General features: G+C 44.0%; 1 protein-coding gene across 5 annotated transcripts in view; it reads right to left on the reverse strand.

The window, feature by feature from the left end:
* The window catches only part of SMARCA2 (SWI/SNF related BAF chromatin remodeling complex subunit ATPase 2), a 274,907-nt gene that overhangs the window by 26,449 nt on the left and 228,056 nt on the right, over nucleotides 1–20,402 (reverse strand). For 3 of the 5 annotated variants that reach the window (XM_073669312.1, XM_073669320.1, XM_073669288.1), the window contains 2 exons: nucleotides 6,690–6,755; nucleotides 4,655–4,875 (listed from right to left, as the gene is read on the reverse strand). In XM_073669312.1, the coding sequence (XP_073525413.1) occupies nucleotides 4,655–4,875; nucleotides 6,690–6,755 (287 nt within the window). The remainder of the gene's footprint in view (nucleotides 1–4,654; nucleotides 4,876–6,689; nucleotides 6,756–20,402) is intronic. The other 2 variants (XM_073669335.1, XM_073669325.1) reach the window with 1 other exon arrangement.

Below are 20,402 nucleotides of genomic sequence, written 5' to 3' on the forward strand. Positions count from 1 at the left end.
AACAGCAGATAAAAGCCAATAAGGGTGTGTGGGGGGGGGGAGTGAATACTTTCACAAGCCACTGTACCTTTTGGAATTATGGACAAAAAGTTCAACATTGGTCTCATCTGACTAACATGTGATTGGATAATTCTGAGCACAACCACATCCCCAATTATTAAAAGTGTTCACACTTATGCAACCACATTAAAGTTTTATTTTAATTTCCCCCACTCAACATGATTTTAGTATGTTTCTCAATGCATTTGTACAAATTATAGGTGACATTAAAAGGTGCAAAAAGTTCTGAAAGGATTCTTCGTATGATTTTTTACGTAACAAAACATAACCTGGTATTTTAAATGGGTGTGTAGACTTTTTATATTCACTGCACACACATACATATGTTGTGACAAAGTCACTTGCAGAACACTGGAGGGGAGATATGTTTCACTGAGACTATTGGCTTCAGTGATGTGAAACATGGAAGTTTCTCCAGCACATTAGGTGCAGAGAGGGTTAATAGGCAGGTTTACAAGGGCATGCTTTACAGGTGGATGGTTCAGTGCTGGGAGGGACGCCATCCACCCTATCTCCACTCCAGGACATGGTTTGGGGCTATAAAGAGCCAGCCTTTACACTCAGGAGGTGGTCAGTGTCTGGAGAAAACCTGCTCCAGAGAGGAGCTTGCAGGTGTTGTGCTGAACCACGTGTGATTTACCCTGAGTGGCTGAACCCCGGCCGATATACAGACTGTGCTGCATATTTGTTCTGCCTTTATGCGGAATGGGCTGTGTTTACTTTATGGACTACAGGTTAGTTTATGACGCTTAATAAACTAACCCGAAAATTTAAAGAGACAGTGTTCGGTGTCTACCTCCATGTACAGCCAAGCAAGCCGCTTTACCACAATGTAAACACTTCAGGGATATGTGAGAAAATGCTGCACAGTGAGAAAAAAATAGAAGTGTTTAAGAGAACCTGTCAGCAGGAAAATACCATCCAATCTGCAGGCCCCAAATTATAGAGTAGGCGGGAGTTAAGCAGATTGATATATCATTTTGTGAGAAAAGATTCAGTATAACCTGTGCTTTCATTATTTAATATTCTACTCTGTCTGGGATTTTGGGTCCAGTGGATGGTCCCATCAGTTTTTGACAGTTATCTCTGTATGCACAGATATACATAGACAGATGTCAGTCACTGTTAGGACCGCCCACTGGACCCAAAATCCCAGAAAAAGCAGACGTTTAAATGTTGAAAAGACAGGTTAGGGTGCAGTCAGATGGTCGTATAACACGGACGACGATCGCATCACAATGCTCGAACTACACGCTCGGGTCAGGTAAGCCAACGGGACAGCCGCATAAAAATACATGCTGTTACGCTTGGGTCAGGAGAACAGACGGCCAGTCCGAGCATTGCGATGCGATTGTCGTCCGTGTTATACAGCAGTCTGACTGCGCCCTTGTACTGAATCTTCTCACTAAACTAAATATCAATCTGCTCATCTCCTCCTGCTCTATAACACTATGACTGCAGACTGGACGGCATTTTCATTGTGACAGGTTCCCTTTACATTTTGTTAATAAAAAAAAAAAAAAGTTGTAAAGTCTATCAACAAAAGAGGAATCTTTATAAAATCAATATTTGGGTGGCCACCTTTTGCCCTAAAAACAGCATCAATTCTCCTAGGTACACTTACACAAAGTCAGGGATTTTGAGGGATAAAAAGTCAGATGTACGAGTAACCAATTATACATAAGAGGTGATAATGTTCAGTATTTTCATTTGGAGGTTGAAACACAATCATTAACGGAGACAAAGAGCTGTGTAGAAGGCTTAACACTCAAAGAAAAACAGCCAAACTCTGCTACAAAGGTGAAGTTCAGAAAGACTTATTTCACAGGTCATACACTATGGCAAGACTGAGCATAGCAACATGACACAAGGTAGTTATACTGCATCAGCAAGGTGTCTCCCAGGCAATTATCTCAAAGCAGACTGGGGTTTCAAGATGTGGTGTCCATGATCTCTTAAAGAAGTGGGCAACAATGAGGATTGTAGATACAGTGGTCGGCCATCATACTTGCTTCCCTTCAAAATCAGAAGATGTCGTTCAGCAGTGTCATCAGCTCAGAACTGGCAGCAACTAGTGGGACTACATCTACGGTTCAGAAAAGTTTGGGCCATAAGTTGTCTACATGGAAGAATTGTGGCCAAAAAGCCACAACTTTGACATGGAGAAAAGGCCAAGTGACAACTGAGCATGAAAACATATGAACTGGGGTGCAAAAAAATGGCACCAGGTGTTGTGGACTGAGGAATCAAATTGTGAAATATTTGGCTGTTAACTGCTGGAGATAAGAATCATAACAAATGTCTGTGAATCATGGTATTGGTTTTTGGTATTGGTTTCTTGTAAGTTTGGGACTGCACTTCAGCAAATGTAGCTTGGGATTTGGTCAGAATTAATGATCTCATCAATGCTGACAATTAAAGGCAGATACTTATCCATCATACAACACAATCAGGGCGGCATCTGATAAGCTAAATTTATTCAGCAGCAGGATAACAACCCCAAATATACAGCCAATTTAAAAAACTATCTTCAGCGTAGGAGAAAAAAAAAAATTGATGAAGTGATATGGCCCCCATAAAGTCTTGATCTCACATTCAAATCTTTATCAAATTACAAAAAGAGACCGAAAGATTTGCACAAGCCTGCATCCACAAAAGATCTTTGGTTCGTTCTTCAGGATGTTTAGAACAACTTCCCTCCAGAATTTCTTAAAGGAAATCTGTCACTCCCTTGGACGTACCCAAGCTATTAATAAGGGCATACAGGTTCTAGAATACTTAACAGTCATAACTGTATGCCTCATATCTGCAGTCTTGTTCTTCAGAAATCTTCTTTTAATTCTGCGTTCTTCCAGGCTCTTGGGCGTCTGGTGCCTGGAAGGAAACTCTGCCTCTAGTCTTCATTTGCATGCCTGTCTCTTCCCATTAGCGTCACAAAGCCCTGAGACGTCTAGTGGTTTGACAGCCCCTTGCAATTGTGATATTCAACATTACAGTTTTGCCCTTCTATAGTCATCGGCTTCTTGTTTCTTCTGCACAGGTGCCTGCGCAGAGGAAACAAGAGGCAAATGCCTATAGAAGGGCAGAAAAGTAACGTGAACTATAACAATTGCAAGGGGCAGGCAAACCACTAGACGTCACAGGGCTTTGTGACGCTAATGGGAAGAGACAGGCATGCAAATGAAGACTAGAGGCAGAGTTTCCTTCCAGGCACCAGACGCCCAAGAGCCTGGAAGAACGCAGAATTAAAAGAAGATTTCTGAAGAACAAGACTGCAGATATGAGGCATACAGTTATGACTATTTTAAAGGGAATCTGTCATGTCCTAGTTGCTATGTACACTGCCCCCATTGTTTTGTTAATGATGCAATGCGCATCACTAACAAGCTTTTTTCATTAAAATTAGTGGCAGTATAATGATTTGATATACTTTGTCCTACCTGCTCGTATTCAGTCATAGGGATGTGATTCTCACATTCAGTCATGGGAGGGCGCCGCATTCACTCACTGCTGGCGCCGCCCATCTATTTGAATATTGCTCCCTGCAAGAGCTATTATTGTGGGGCGCATGCGCATTTGTACAGGTACGGCTGCTGGTTCCATGCCTGAGCAGTGAGGCTGTGTGATTACAGGCTTCACTGCGCACGCGCTATGTTCCCCGCGCGTGCGCAGTGAAGCTGTGTAGTTCCCCGCTTCACTGCGCATGCGCTATGACGCTCTATTCCCCCGCGTGCCCACTGAGGCTGTGTGATTACCAGCTTTACAGCGCATGTACCATGTTCCTCGCGCGTGCACAGTGGAGCCGCGAATTACACAGCCTCACTGAGCACACGCGAGAACATAGCATGTGCACAGTGAAGCTGGTAATCACACAGCCTCACTGTGCAGAAGCGGGACCAGCAGCCAGACATGTGCAAATGCGCCCCCCCAATAATAGACCTTGCCGGGAGCAATATTCAAATACATGGGCGGTGCCAGCAGTGACAATGCGGGAGTCACACCCCTATGACTGAAAACATGACAGGTTCCCTTTAAGTATTCTAGAACCTATATGCCCATACTAATAGCTTAGATACGTCCAAGGGCGGTGACAGATTCCCTTTAAACTGTGTGTAAGTGTACTTAGAAGAATTGATGTTATTTTGAAGTCAAAGGGTTGTGGTCATATCAAATATTGATTTGATTTAGATTTCTCTTTTGTTCATTCGCTTTGCATTGTGTTAAATGATATAAACTATGAATACTTCTATTTTTGAAAGCATTCTTACTTTGCTAGTAGACGCCAATGGGGAAAAAATGCAATGTATTCAGTGGGAAATGTTATACATTGTGCTATACATCTGACGTAGGCTAATAATGTGAAAAAAGTAACAGGTGATATATGCTGTCTCAGCAATAGGTAAAATGTTTAAATAAATGCTACAGCATTTATATAATAAATTATGCAAGACAAGAATAATTCCTAATTGATTAGAAATACAAAAGACTTAGAAGTATTTCAGGAAACTTTGTCTTTCATTTGAACCAAAAGCATCATGGGGTAAAATAGAGCATTTGAAACTTTACCTTCTTGAGCCATGAGATGCTTGCTTACCTGTCTTTGTAGTTTATTACAGTGTCTACTATAGCATTCATCTGTTTAGTTAGTTTAGGTGGGTTTGGTGATAACTTTTCAGCTGGAGGACGTCCTCTTCGTTTTTTCTCTCGTTTTTCTCCATCATCTTTTACAACCTCTTTGTCCACATTTCTTCGCCGCTTGCGCTTTTTCAGCCGAACTTCCTCTTCCATCTCTTCCAGATTTCCGTCCTCGATAGCCTGGTGACAGAAACAAACATGAACATGGAACAAGTATGACCTTTTTTATTCCAGGTTTGACACAGGGTAATCAACTCTTCAATGAAACCAATGTGAAGTAATGTTATGCGTGAAAGAAGAGAACAAGGGTTCGACCACAGGATCAATAATTACACTTAGGCCACATCATTTTGAATATTGTTTTAATCTTATCAATTTGTAGAATTTCTAGTGACTGTATATTGAATGATTCGGAATTTCCAGATGTGAAAGAACTGTAGAATTTATAAATGACAATAGACAAATGGTGCTACCTTTCCATTCTCAATGGGGCATGTTCCAACACACTCACGCTGTCCAAGGAGTGCAGAACTGTGGGAACACATCCCTTTGACATGGACAATAGTAACTCTCAGTTGTGATATTTTCAGGAGGAATAAGAGGGGGAACAGCACAAGTCATAAGAAAAGTGCTTTTCACTCATGGTAAAGAAATACAGAAGAGCAATACACTATATGCATACGTGAAGCTGATATAGATTAGTAGTTTCTCAGACTAAAAATAAACTAACAGCTAATAGAAGGTTGATGACCAATCTTAAAAATCAAGGTCTTCAAGCTCAGAATAATATATAAATGTGTATTAAATACCACAACATTGCATATTGCAGATATCTATTACAGGGTCTATGGATAAGGTGATGGCTGCCATTAGGGCATGTTCACATGGCGTGGACTTGCTGCATGGAAACACCTAAATGTCTGAACTAATAAGTCTATATGGCCAGGCAAGCAAAGTGAATATTCAAAATAATTGGCAAAACCAACAAAGTTTATTAATGACTCAAGATATACAAAATATGATACACAAATATTAAAAACAAGGATGCTTTAACTTGAGGGACACATAAAATAGACCTGTTCATATAGTACATGTGTGTCATCTAGGTTGCAGTGTTGTAACTCGAGTAAAGTACTAACAACCATATAGAATAATCATCATAGATCTGATGAGATGCTAGTGTAAATTCGAAATGCACGTCAGGGTGGAGGGACACAGAACCTGACATACATTTGTGACCTAGGTAAAGACCCACCATTAGATAGAAATAGATTTCCTGATGTGTTTCGTCCCGCTTCCACACGCCCCCTGAAGAAGCAGGATGAAACACTCTTCGGGGTGGAGGGACACAGGACCTGACATACATCTGTGACCTAGGTAAAGAGCCACCATTAGATAGAGTTCCTGATGAGCACAGTAGTACTAAATCGGCCTACATAGTCTCAAAATTAAACTGGAATGAGCTCATCAGATGATTATTCTATATCGATGTTAGTACTTTACTGGAGTTACAACACTGCAACCTAGATGACATGTACTACAAACAGGTCTATTTTATGTGTCCCTCAGGTAGAAGCAGCTTTGTTTTTAATATTTCTGTATCATATTTTGTATATTTTGAGTGATTAGTAAACTGTTTTTTTTAAATGATTTTGAATATTTACTTTGCTTGCCTGGCCATAGGACTTATTGGTCCTGACATTTAGGTGTTCTCATACATTTCAAAGTGAAATCTGACATGGCAGATGACCATTATTCAAATGGACACATTACACTGATTTAATTGCTGCATGGAAAGCCTACAGCAATGTACAGTTTAATGCAAGTGAAAAAAGTGTAAAACCTCGTCACACATTGTGGCCAAGTCCTGTACAGATTCGGATGTCTGGACTTTCTGTGGCATGCTGTATTCTGCAAATGATTTTCCTTTCCTACTAAACCGGCTGAAAACCCTGGTCAAATCTGCAGCAAAAATCCACAGTGTGTGAACGTACCCTTATTGGTTCATCACCAATGGAAAAAAAGGTGGGACGTCTGTTAGACCAAGTCATCCCAGATTTCTAAAAAGATTATAAAGGAAAACATTTTCAATTAACTTCTAGATATACAGGAAAAGGGGTTAGGACGTTTAAGTGCACTTTCAAAAACATTTGACATGTCAGAAGTTAGGGATCTAGATGCTGAGACCCCCCTCCCCTTTAAGTGAAATAGGTGGAACAGGCAGATGAGTTACATAGTTACGTAGGTTGAAAAAAGACCTAGGTCCATCAAGTTCAACCTTTCTATACCAATTATACATAGGTTCAATAGAAAGTTTTACGAACATTTCTTCAGCTGACCTCATCTACGCAGAAAGATGTGCCAACCATTTGTTTCAGCGATCGTGGGGGTCTCAGCACCTATCCCACCTATTAAAACTTTGCACTGTCATGATGACGGTAAAACTTTTTAGAAAGTGCCGTTACACTTTAAATGGTGCTTTATGACAGGTGATAGACAAACATTAGGAAAGACTCCTAGAAAATGAAACCCAGTTATCCTCTAAACCCAGAGCAGGTCAATTCAATCCATTCATATCAAGCTCTCATTATAAATGCTAACAGTTTATTTATTGCCATCATTAACAATAGTAGACAATTATTACGAGGAGAAACGGCACAGAATGCTGAGCCTGAATAGTAAGAACCCATGAGCCAGAACGACCGGCTCACAAACACGGCTGATGCCTAACTTTGGAAGTCATTCTCACCAAGTGAGTCCACATTACATTGGTTTCCTGTGATGTATACATATAAGCACAATGAGATTTCTACATCCACACGGCACACAGCGAGCTGTAAAGCACAACCCTAACACACCTGGAAGAACATTATACACTTGTTATGCATCTGAATGTTGGCGTCTGCAGCTGAAAAGAAATCTAATCAAATGGCAATTACCTTCACTTTCCACAGTATCAACCATGGGCAATATTTACAGGCAGCACAAATAAACACGCTCACGTCATTAGAATCCCATTCAGATGAGAAGAATAAAAACAGGAAAGAAAAAGCCTTCAACCTGGCAGGTACGTGTGCCAAAGGGATTTGCACATCCGTTTCCTACGGATCCTTACAAATACCCTAAGCCAACCGAACAAAATATAAGCAAGAAAATCCTGAGGGACAGCTCCAGACTAGGCCTTAATAATCAAAAGTCAATTTCCATCATGCTTGTAGCGTTCAGACACAATCACCATGAAGGACGCTCAAAAACCTGGCGATTTACAGGGACAAAAAAGAAAAAGGAAAATGAGCCAGATAAACACACAGCAGCATTAATATTTATGGGATTAAAAAAACAGCAGTACCCATGATACCGCCTAGCAGACAATTAGAAGGCAGCCTATCTAGCATGCACTGGATGTCTAAAATGCAGCAGACAAGGCAGGCAACAGTTAATGCTATTGCTTTCTTTAAGCACTCAGATGAACAGAAACATGAAGAACAGCCGCCTTACACAGCTACACATGCCTGGTATATAAGTTCTAGCCAATCTTCAAGACGACAAGGAAAAGAGATATTTACCTTACCACTATCAGCAGGCCGGCTATCGGAAATCACTGTTAGTGGGGACAAAATTAACAAGCCAGCAAAGCAGCGAGCTGCTAGTCTCTTCATCAGCTGATCAGGAGGAAAAAAAAAAAAAAAAGAAGAGGGAGCCGGGGAAAGGCTATGTTTTCAAATACAAGTAATTTTATTTTACCGAATATGCAACACCGGACTGCGAGCTGGAAATCTGCTGTTTCATTCCACCCAGCACAAGGCCTGAAGCCTCCTTCCGACAGTAATGCTTTAGTATTGACAACTGCTTATCATATTTACCCTTATTATTCCAGGCACAAGCTGGAGATTATCATCCAGGGCAAGCGTTCCTTCGCACTATTCATGATGGGAACAAATGAGGGACGGCCCGGAAGGTAAACCAGACAGGTAAATATTGGAAAATACGGCCGGAATGAGCCTAATAAACATCTACATTTTTCAACCCCCCAAAAAAATCATATTCTCACTGTAAGATTATATACAGGAGCTTGTGCGCACATTTCATGTAGACATAGACGTGATGTTTAATACACAGTATAATAATAAATGATTGTAGCTCTACCTTACATGGTATGACGGAGACAATAACAACGGTCATTAGCCAATCTCCATTCCAGACTAATGATCTTATGCCATATTCTGTGATATAGATAATATGGGGGGGGGGGGGTCATCAGGAATTACTACAAAGCCAAGTGTTCATCACAGTCACCTATCTGCATAGAAAGCTGGACAAATAATAAACCGGCAGAGCACTGCCATTCATTAATAAAAGTTGTGCTATAGCCGCTGCTGTGATATCGTCTCTTTAAATTAAAATGCATGCTTTCATTATACGCAGAAAAATGGAAGCGGCTGCAGCAGCGCTGCATGAGAGGAAGATCATTTATGTATACAATACAGACAACTTACTATACAAGGCTAGACTTTCAGTGATTAGGGGTGCCATGAAACAAAACAGAAAGAACAGAGAATGCCCATCCAAATCTTCAACACGGCAATTAGAAATCACAAAGACAAATCCCACATTTCTGATTGGTGACGTGCTGCAGTGAGACCTTATTCAGGCACGGTGACGCCTCTCCTGCTCATCCGCGCCTCAATTTAGTGAGGTGAATGGAAAGGGAGGCACAAGGAGCGAACAGGAGAAAGCTTAACCCCTAGCAGACTGGGTTCTCGTATGGGCTCAGCGTACAGTCTGCTAGCCGCATACATGTGCAAAGCCAGATCAACGCTTCGCCTAACATGCGATGCACATATTAAAACACATGCATGTCAGTAAGACAGCTGACGTTATTAGTATTTTTTTTTTTTTTTTTTTTTAAATTCCCTTTATACATTTTTTTTTTTTACAGTGCTGAGAAATTCACAGGTCATTTACAGCAAAGGCCAGATTGAAGGGATTCTAGAAATCTGCAATGAGCAGACAGGGCTGTGCTTGGGGGATACCAGTCTTTTTCAGTCATTAGCACAGGAACCAGACTGGCTGTACACAATGCAGAACACCTCCTTATACGTGGAGCCGAGCATGCAGATATTAATCTCAGACAGACAGATGTTCCGGACAATCTGGTACTTGCACCTTTTATATGAGGAATTGCTCATGAGAAATCAAAATAAATTCTATTCCCCAATTGTTTATATCCTCTGGCAGTAAAAAAAACAACAAAAAAATCACAGTGCTGCAGGTCAACTCAACAATAATCCAGCGCTACATGTGTATCCAGCCGCACTCATACACCTAAGATTGGGTGGTGTTACCATAGCAACAGCAGAAATATGACCAATAAGGGAAAATGTAACAAACCACTGTACAAATCAAGATCCCCCCTGGTAAACATATACTCATCAGAATCATTAATATTGGGACTACATAGATTTACCATATGAACGGCACAAAGCTGAACATATCACCAGTGGAGACTCACGGTGCCAGATACCACCAAGGTACCTGACATGAATGAATGTAAAAGTGTACAAATTTGGGCAATACAGGAGGACATTATAGAAATGTACAAAATAAGTGACAGCTAACAAAAGATTCTCCTGTATCTGTACAGTATGAGAAATAAAGTATAGGCAGCCATTCAATGTAATGCATGGACGGGCCAGGTTCACTACAGCAGACGCCATTAATGTCTTACAGATCTGACACACAGAGGGTGGTCTTGAACAGGGCTAACATGCGCTATAACCTCACTATTTGCCTTAAACTCATGAAGACAACCCCTTTAAAGTAGATCTGTCACCAGTTTTCACAATGCCAACTATAATTATAAAATAAATCTGTTAGACCTGAAGAGGCTGCTGTAGTTACAATGAAAATCCATATAAAAATGGCCCCATAATCCTGATTGTAAAGGGAACCGGTCACGTGAAAAAAAGCTATTAACCTGCAGGATGAGCATTTTATAAGTCCTGCTATGTTATGAAATATCTCAAGAGTCCAGTGTATTCAGTCTCATACCAACCCACCTGATTAACAGCTGTAGCTTGTACTGAGCAGCATGAGATTTTAGCCACAACAGGAAAGAGGAATACTACGACTACATGCCAATAATCAGTAAATGGCAGTGCTTTAGAAGCAGATTATATTTGCTGCGTCCAAAACGCTGCGTTCTAATCACGCAGGTAATTCCGCATGTGTTCAATGAACAATGCAGATTTACCACATCCAATACATTCTATTGGGGAAATTTCTATTGCCGAGACATGCTGCGTTTCGTAAAGCCGCACCGCGGATGAGTTTACGCAACGTCAAATAGAGGCACAGTGGGCATGGGATTTCTATAAACCCCATCCACTGTGTTTCTACTGTAGAAAGCAGCGTTTTGGACGCAGTGCAGGTGAGCTGCGTTCAAAACGCTATTACTGATCAATGGCCCATACCCTAAGATGCTGTCAGTGTAGGTGAATGGACAGTGAAGCTAAACTATCATAAAAGTTTTCACAACCATTTTGATATGGATTTTCAAAGACAGCAAACCAACCTTCTTAGGTCTAAAATACTCCACATACAGAGCTTGTTTTGTGAAAGCTGTTGACAGATCTGCTTTATTGTTTTCTTTATGAAGATACAGTACAGACCAAAAGTTTGGACACACCTTCTCATTTAAAGATTTTTCTGTATTTTCATGACTATGAAAATTGTACATTCACACTGAAGGTATCAAAACTATGAATTAACACATGTGGAATTATATACTTAACAAAAAAGTGTGAAACCACTGAAAAGATCCTAGTTACTTACCGGTAACGGGATTTTACAGAGCCCATGACAGCACCACCTGAGAGAGGGTATCCGCCCACCAAGGACAGGAACCTACTGAATAAAAAGGCGGTACCTCTCCTCCGCATCAGTTTTGTTTCAGAGCATGAGAGGGCCTCCGAAGACAGGTTAATACATAACCACCACCTCAACATATGTACTAAACACCTTAAAAAAAGTGCACACCACAGTGATAAAGGGGAGGGAATTAATAGGGTGCTGTCATGGGCTCTGTAAAATCCCGTTACCGGTAAGTAACTAGGATCTTTTCCCCTTCTCCCATGACAGCACCACCTGAGAGATTTATAGAGATCAAATACCAGAGGGAGGGATCACCGCTTGCAACACCCTTCTACCAAAGGACAGATCAGTAGAAGAGGAAAGGTCAAGACGGTAATGTTTGTAAAATGTAGCAGGGGATGACCAAGTTGCCGCCTTACATATAATGTCGATGGGCACATCCGCCTTCTCAGCCCAGGAAGCAGCTACCGCTCTGGTGGAATGGGCCTTCAGGTTCTCAGGAACCGGCAGATTGCTTAGAAGAGTAGGCTAAGGTAATAGTATCCCTGACCCATCTAGCTATGGTCCCCCTTGTAACCTTAAGTCCTTTCCTAGCCCCCTGAAAGGATATAAATAAAGCGTCACTCCAGGCTTTTGTCACTTCCAAATACTGGACTAACACCCTCTTAACATCTAAGGTGTGAAGCTTATGTTCCTCAGAATCCCTAGGATTAGGATAGAAGGAAGGGAGAGTGATTACTTGCGTCCTATGGAACTTGGAGGCTACCTTTGGAAGATAGGCCGGGTCTGGTCTTAAGATTACTCTATCCATACATACTTGAGTGAATGGATGGTTAACGGATAGTGCGTGCAAGTCACTGACTCTACGAGCTGATGTCAGGACCACCAATAGCGCAGTCTTTAAAGTTAAGATTTTTTCTGAAACCTTCTCTAAGGGCTCGAAGGGAGGTTTGGTTAATGCTTCCAGAACTAAATTAAGGTCCCAAGGAGGCATTCTTGGAACAGGAATAGGTCTGGATCTATGACAGGCTTTAATAAATCTAATGATCCATCTATTTGCTGCCAAGTCATAATTATACAGTGCCCCCCTTTGCGTCAATAGCGACCTCTCAAAATCCAAGCCGTCAAATGCAGGCCCGCTCTTTGGGGATGACAGACTGGGCCCTGCCTGAGGAGATCCAGGATGTCCGGAAGAACCCATGGATCTGCTTGGGACATTCTCTTCATCCAAGTGAACCATGGTCTCTTGGGCCAGAACGGGGCGATCAATATAACCCTCGCCCGTTCCTCTCGGATCTTCCTCAGGATAGTAGGGATCAGTACTAAAGGGGGAAAGGCATAAGCTAGAGTGAAATCCCACTGAATCTGCAGCGCATCCACCGCAAACGCCCCCTCTTTTGGATTCAGGGAGCAAAAGGTTTCGGTCTTCCGATTGTGTCTGTTTGCAAACAGATCTATCTGGGGCTGTCCCCACCGATCCACAATCTGCTGAAAAACGGCTGGATTCAACTCCCACTCTCCTTGTTTCAAGATGTGACGACTCAAGAAACCGGCCTTTATGTTCTCTTCCCCTTTTATATGCAGTGCCGAGAGCGTAACCAGCCGACTCTCGGCAAACCTGAAGATCTGATCCGCTATTAACATCAGAGGGAGAGATCTGGTACCCCCCTGATGATTGATGTAGGCGACTGTTGATCTGTTGTCTGACATTATCCTGACGTGAGGACCCTGAAGAACAGAACTGAATTCTTTTAGCGCGTTTCTGGCTGCCAACAGCTCTTTCATGTTGGAAGAGAGACTTGTCTCGCTGTCCGACCAGAGGCCTTGTACAGAACGATCCCTTAGGTGAGCTCCCCAACCTTCCACACTTGCGTCTGTTGTAATTGTATCCGACACCTGGAAGGTCCAAGGAACCCCCAAAGATAGGTTGACCGGAGATGTCCACCAGTCCAGGGAGTTGATCACAACATCTGGAAGAGATATTTTCCCATTCAGGCGACCTTTGAGCCGCCTGTCCGCTGCCAGAATCTCCTGTTGAAGACATCTGGAATGGTGCTGGGCCCACTGAACCGCCGGGATGCAAGACGTCATTGTACCCAACAGAGACATTGCACTCCTCAGGGTCGTGGTCGGATTGCTGACAACCTGAGATGTTAGGGATCTGATCTTCAGTTTCTTTTCCTCTGGCAGAAGACAGGTTTGGTTTTCTGAGTCCAGAATGAGACCCAGGAAAGACTGAACCCTCTTTGGTTCCAGCCTTGACTTCTCCAGATTTAACAGCCAACCTAGGCGTCTTAGACTGGCCATGACGTCCGCCAGGGCTAGAGCACAGAGTTGACTTGATCTGCCCACTACTAAGAAGTCGTCCAGATAAGGGATGACCAAAATGTCTCTTTCCCTCAAGTGCGCTGTGACCTCCAGAATGATTTTTGTGAAGACTCTCGGCGCCATGGAAATGCCAAAGGGAAGAGCTGCGAACTGAAAATGCCTTACGTGCCTGCCGAATTGTACAGCTACTCTTAGAAACTGTTGATGATCTGGCAAAATCGGGACGTGGTAGTAGGCGTCCTTCAGATCGAGGACGCACATAAAACAGTCCGGAAATAACATCTTTATGGCTGATTTTATTGTTTCCATCTTGAAAGGCCTGTAGATTAAATGGTCGTTCAGTCTCTTTAAGTTCGCAATGGTCCTGAAGGAGCCGTCCGGCTTCTTTATTAGGAAGAGAGTCGAATAGAATCCTCTTCCTTGCTCGGGTGCAGGTGTTTCCACCAGAACTCCTTTCATGAGCAGAGAGAACTTCCTGCTGTAAGGCTATCTGTTCCGCTAAACCTCTGGGGCTGATATTTTGACAGTGTTCTTGGGCCTGCTTTTGAACTCTAATGTCAGCCCCCTCCTGATTATCCCTAAGATCCAAGAATTGGATGAAATTTCCTTCCAGGCAGGCAGGAAGTGGGACAATCTTCCTCCCACCCGGGGGGAACTGTCACTTAGGGGCTTTCTTATTCTCGGAGGAGGGACCCCCAAACATGAAGCCTCTGCTATACGGCTTTCGGTCTTTCCAGCTACCTTGGTCTCTGGGAGCTTTACTGCGGCTGTATTTTCTCTTCCGAAAGAAACTGTTAAATCGGGAACCAGACACCGTGGGAAATCCATGTTTTTTGTCTGCGGCTTTATCTAGGATGTCATCTAGACCTTTGCCGAACAAGAAGTCCCCCTCACAAGGGATTGAGCACAGTTTAGACTTTGACTGCACATCTTCTGGCCAGCTCTTGAGCCATAGCGCCCTACGGGCTGCATTAGAGAGGTTTGCAGACCGGGCAGCCAGCCTAACTGAATCTGCCGATGCATCTGCCAGGAATGCAGCCGTTCCCTGCACAAGAGGAAGGTCTGATAGAATTTTCTCCCTGGACACATTCCCCCTGATCTGGTCTTCCAATTGTTGAAGCCAGATCATCATAGATCTAGCAGTGCAGGTCGCTGCTACTGCCGGTTTAAGGGCCCCTGCTGACGACTCCCAGGTTTGCTTAAGGAAGGACTCCGCTTTTTTATCCAGCGGGTCTTTTAAGGCTCCTAAATCCTCAAAGGGCAGAGTGGATTTTTTTTTTTTTGTGAAGATTTTGAAATGGCCACGTCAATCTTAGGGGTTTTGTCCCATTTAGCCGCATCCTCATCCTCAAAGGGGTACCTCCGCTTGGAGGATGACGGCAGCTGACCCTTCCTCTCCGGTTTCTTCCATTCCCTTTCTATCAGAGATTTAATCCTGTCATTGACCGGGAATGAGCGTCTCCTCCTTTGGTCTAAGCCCCTGAACATAACATCCTGGACTGTTCTGGGCACTTTGGTATCGGTAATACCCATAGTCCCTCTGACGGCTTTAACTAGTCTCTCAGTATTCTCAACCGAAAAACAAGGTCTGCCCCCCCCATCATCATCCGAAGACTCCGATGACGATGAGTGATTAGAGGAGGAAGGCAGTTCTCTCGTAAAACGGGACTCCACTGATTCCTCTGATTCTGAAGAAACTAGTTTTCGCTTCTTCTTTTTGAGAGAGGTTAAGCCTCTTAAGGACTCTCTGACCTCTGTCTGGATTAGATCCTTTAATTCTAAAGAAAACCTGGGGGACTCCTCTGCAATGGTTTTCTGAATACAGTCCGAGCATAGGTTTTTGGCATAGGAGGTGGGAAGACCGATTTTGCATAAAGCACACTCCCTGTTTTTACTTTTAGCACTACACTTCTTCGCCTCCTGCCCCAAGAAATAAAAGGAGAAGAAGGAGGAAAAGAGAGAGAGAGAAGAGCACATTATTCAAGGTGAGACTTTCACGAAGATCACTCACCACACTGCCGTTCAGACTAGGGTACCGGAGGCGGTGGTTGCCGTTCACATGAGGGCTCCCATCTGGCGGAGGTGGACTGACGAAGTCTTTTCTGACCAGTCTTGTCGGAACTCGTACGCCCCTCACTGCTGTGACTTTGTCGATGGGAAGATTCCCGTTCCATTTGTTTGAGCTGCTTGCGCTGCTTTGATGGCTGTGGCTGCTGCTGTACTTCCTGTGGCGGTGACAGCTGCTGCCCAGGTGACTGCGGTTCCTCATCCATCATGGCGGGGATGCAGACACCGCCATCCTGATTGCTCCCCATCCTTAAAAGCAGTAGGGCTCCACCTCCTTTAGGCTCCTCCCTTTCCGGCAGTGTGCTCATCTCTCTTTTTTTTTTTTTAATTTTAGCCAGCTGGCGCGCTACCCGCAGATCCACCTGCCTCTGCGCGTGCGCAGCCCAGCGGCACCCGGCGCGCTTGCAGCGGGATGACAGCTTCCCACCCGCGCATGCGCAGACCCGGTTTCCGGCGCACTCCGTGATAGGGCGCGTCAGCACCCCGCGCGTGCGCAGCCCGGACTTCCGGCGCGCTCCGTCACAGGGTGCGACGCGACCCCCACGTGCGCAGCCCGGAAGACCTGCCGGCCGGCGCGCTCATTTCATCTTTGCGAGGCGCAGACCCGGCCGCAGGCCCCGGCGCACGCGGGGAGGAATCCAGAAACAGCACCTCCTCCCCACACGCAGACCCGGGCAGCAGCCAGACGGGCTGGGAACAGGGACCATCTGCTGCTTCCACGGCCTCCAGGCCGCACCGTCCATAATCCAGGTACGTGAGGTACCACCTGGTGAGGCTCCCATCAGGGACAGGAACCAAAACTGATGCGGAGGAGAGGTACCGCCTTTTTATTCAGTAGGTTCCTGTCCTTGGTGGGCGGATACCCTCTCTCAGGTGGTGCTGTCATGGGAGAAGGGGAAAATATGTCTTATATTCTAGGTTCTTCAAAGTAGCCACCTTTTGCTTTGATGACTGCTTTGCACACTCTTGGCATTCTCTTGATGAGCTTCAAGAGGTAGTCACCGGAAATGGTTTTCACTTCACAGGTGTGCCCTGTCAGGTTTAATAAGTGGGATTTCTTGCCTTATAAATGGGGTTGGGACCATCAGTTGTGTTGTGCAGAAGTCAGGTGGATACACAGTCCTACTGAATAGACTGCTAGAATTTGTATTATGGAAAGAAAAAAGCAGCCAAGTAAAGAAAAATGAGTGGCCATCATTACTTTAAGAAATGAAGGTCAGTCAGTCCAAAAAACTGGGAAAACTTTGAAAAAGTGTCCTCAAGTGCAGTTGCAAAAAACATCAAGCGCTACAAAGAAACTGGCTCACATGAGGACCGCCCCAGGAAAGGAAGACCAAGAGTCACCTCTGCTTCTGAGGATAAGTTTATCCGAGTCACCAGCCTCAGAAATCGCAGGTTAACAGCAGCTCAGATTAGAGACCAGGTGAATGCCACACAGAGTTCTAGCAGCAGACACATCTCTTCAACAACTGTTAAGAGGAGACTTTGTGCAGCAGGCCTTCATAGCTGCTAGGAAACCACTGCTAAAGGACAGGCAACAAGCAGAAGAGACTTATTTGGGCTAAAGAACACAAGGAATGGACATTAGACCAGTGGAAATCTGTGCTTTGGTCTGATGAGTCCAAATTTGAGATCTTTGGTTCCAACCACCATGATATGTATGCAAAATATATATACCCATAGTCATCTTCCAGAGTCGCTCATCTTCCAAGTCATGGGATTTTAGCTCTGACTAGATGGCTCACAGGAGTTTAGGTGTGAACTGGAAGTGGCTTTTACAATGCATTTCACTATTAGACTCAGAACGATGCTCCATAGAATTACATTGTAAAGGAGACGCTGGGTCCACACATAAACCTGTGTGATCCGGCTAGTCAGAGTTGAAGTCATGTTACTCAGAAGAGAACCGGAGCAGAGTTGGAAACCGTGGAAGACCGCAATCAGTAGTTATTTTAATACAACTACACAATATTGCATACATATTTGGAGAGGGTTAGGGGGAAAAAAAAATATGTTGAGTGTGCTTCTTTAAAAAAGCTATTTTCAACAACTCCCCCATACATGATTATATCCAGTTTACAGTAGTGGTTTCAGATCCACCCGGGTCAGACAACCTAAAGTAACTGAACGTTAAACAAATAAGACAAAAAATTCCTTCCGCTATACAGTACAGGAGACAAACTACTAGATTTCCTGACAAATGGGATGTTGGAAGAATACATACCACCTATGCCTCTACAGCAGGGATATCAAACTTAAACCCACTGAGGGCCAAAATGAAAGACTTGAACAAAGTCGCGGACCAACCAGTAGTCAGTATAACGGGCCCCCCACAATCCTCCATACAGAGTAACGGGCCCCCCACAATCCTCCATACAGAGTAACGGGCCCCCCACAATCCTCCATACAGAGTAACGGGCCCCCCACAATCCTCCATACAGAGTAACGGGCCCCCCACAATCCTCCATACAGAGTAACGGGCCCCCCACAATCCTCCATACAGAGTAACGGGCCCCCCACAATCCTCCATACAGAGTAACGGGCCCCCCACAATCCTCCATACAGAGTAACGGGCCCCCCACAATCCTCCATACAGAGTAACGGGCCCCCCACAATCCTCCATACAGAGTAACGGGCCCCCCACAATCCTCCATACAGAGTAACGGGCCCCCCACAATCCTCCATACAGAGTAACGGGCCCCCCACAATCCTCCATACAGAGTAACGGGCCCCCCACAATCCTCCATACAGAGTAACGGGCCCCCCACAATCCTCCATACAGAGTAACGGGCCCCCCACAATCCTCCATACAGAGTAACGGGCCCCCCACAATCCTCCATACAGAGTAACGGGCCCCCCACAATCCTCCATACAGAGTAACGGGCCCCCCACAATCCTCCATACAGAGTAACGGGCCCCCCACAATCCTCCATACAGAGTAACGGGCCCCCCACAATCCTCCATACAGAGTAATGGGCCCCCCACAATCCTCCATACAGAATATTGCCCCCTACAGTCTTCCATACAGAATAATACCTCCCACATAGTCCTCCATATAGAATAATGGGCCCCACATAGGGGTGATGGTTCTGGTGTCGCAGGCAAAATAAAACTACCCTACTGGCCAAATTTGGCCCATGGGCCGGAGTTTGACACGTATGCTCTACAGGAATAGCCAAATCCACATCTGTGTTCACAATTATTTTCCTAATTATTATTGGATCCATCACATGTTGGACACCAGCTTTGTCAAATGGACCCCACTGATTAATAGGGTCTGTTGGGTTCCCATCATTGTATAGGCAGTTTTAGGGGTAGAAGCAATGCTGCATTGTATTCATCATTTATTATCAGTGATGGCGCTCCTAACAAAGCCTTTAATGCAGATGTAAACTTAGATGATATCCATGAGTTGCCACCCACTGGCTATTACACCAGTTGCTCGGCCCAAACATTTGTGCAGTGCAGGCATACCCATTTCTGGTTTCATTAAAGTAACAGACATGGCTGCAAAATGTCTCAATGATAGTTTTTTGGTATAAGGATTTTACTCAAAAAGGCATTTTTTTTAATATACTAAAATATTCATTGGCTTCTTTCTATTGCTGTTTATTTTCTGTAGGCACCAGAGCCAATATTTTTCTACAAGACTTGTCTGGGCTGCTCTCCCATTCTCTGAAAATTATCAAACAAGCAACACGCTGCAAGAGTCAAAATGAAGAATATTTGTATACAGTATAAGTGTCGCCATGTTTGAATATTCTCATGTGCCATCAATGAACTACAGTGGACAAGAAGAAAATGGGTTGATTTTGCCTGAAAACCACATTTAGAGCCACATATGTATCAGGTGCATTTTGATGTTGCTGAATTGCAGAATTAACCCCAAGACACTTACAATGGCATGTTTGGTTCTAGAATAAGGTCATTGGTATTTGCAGATTTACTTTAGTAGGGAGAAGGAGATAAGCCATCAGACCTTTGGTGATCTGGAGTAACAAATACAGCAGGCGAAAATACTTTTTCTGTCATTTCTCTATTACGCGCAACTTAATTTATGGACCTCTATGGTTTGATTTCTTAGCCTGTGTGGACTCGATGGGTTGTTACCGACATCTAGTGAGAATTTCATGTCCATAACACCTTTAGAAATAGATTTACATAGGAAATTGGTGATGTGTTCAATACTTATTTCACCCGCTGTATAAGGGCAAAGTGAAAGGCTATATGGCTGCTCCAACATACTACACTGTACATCGGCTGGTTTGGCAGCTATCCAAATGCAGGGATGCACAACTTGCAGCTCAGGGGCCACATGACGCCATTCTGTGCAGCCTCACAAATATCTGGAGTAGGACAGGCTTCACTGTACCTGGTGGCTGTTCAAATGTAGTTTCCATATGAGAAGCGGCATGCAATGTGGGAGCAAAGTCAGGCAA

The sequence above is a fragment of the Phyllobates terribilis genome, unplaced genomic scaffold, assembly GCF_046119375.1.
Source record: "Phyllobates terribilis strain yellow unplaced genomic scaffold, ASM4611937v1 Scaffold_1__5_contigs__length_1240528914, whole genome shotgun sequence".
NCBI classification, from domain to species: Eukaryota; Metazoa; Chordata; class Amphibia; order Anura; family Dendrobatidae; genus Phyllobates; species Phyllobates terribilis.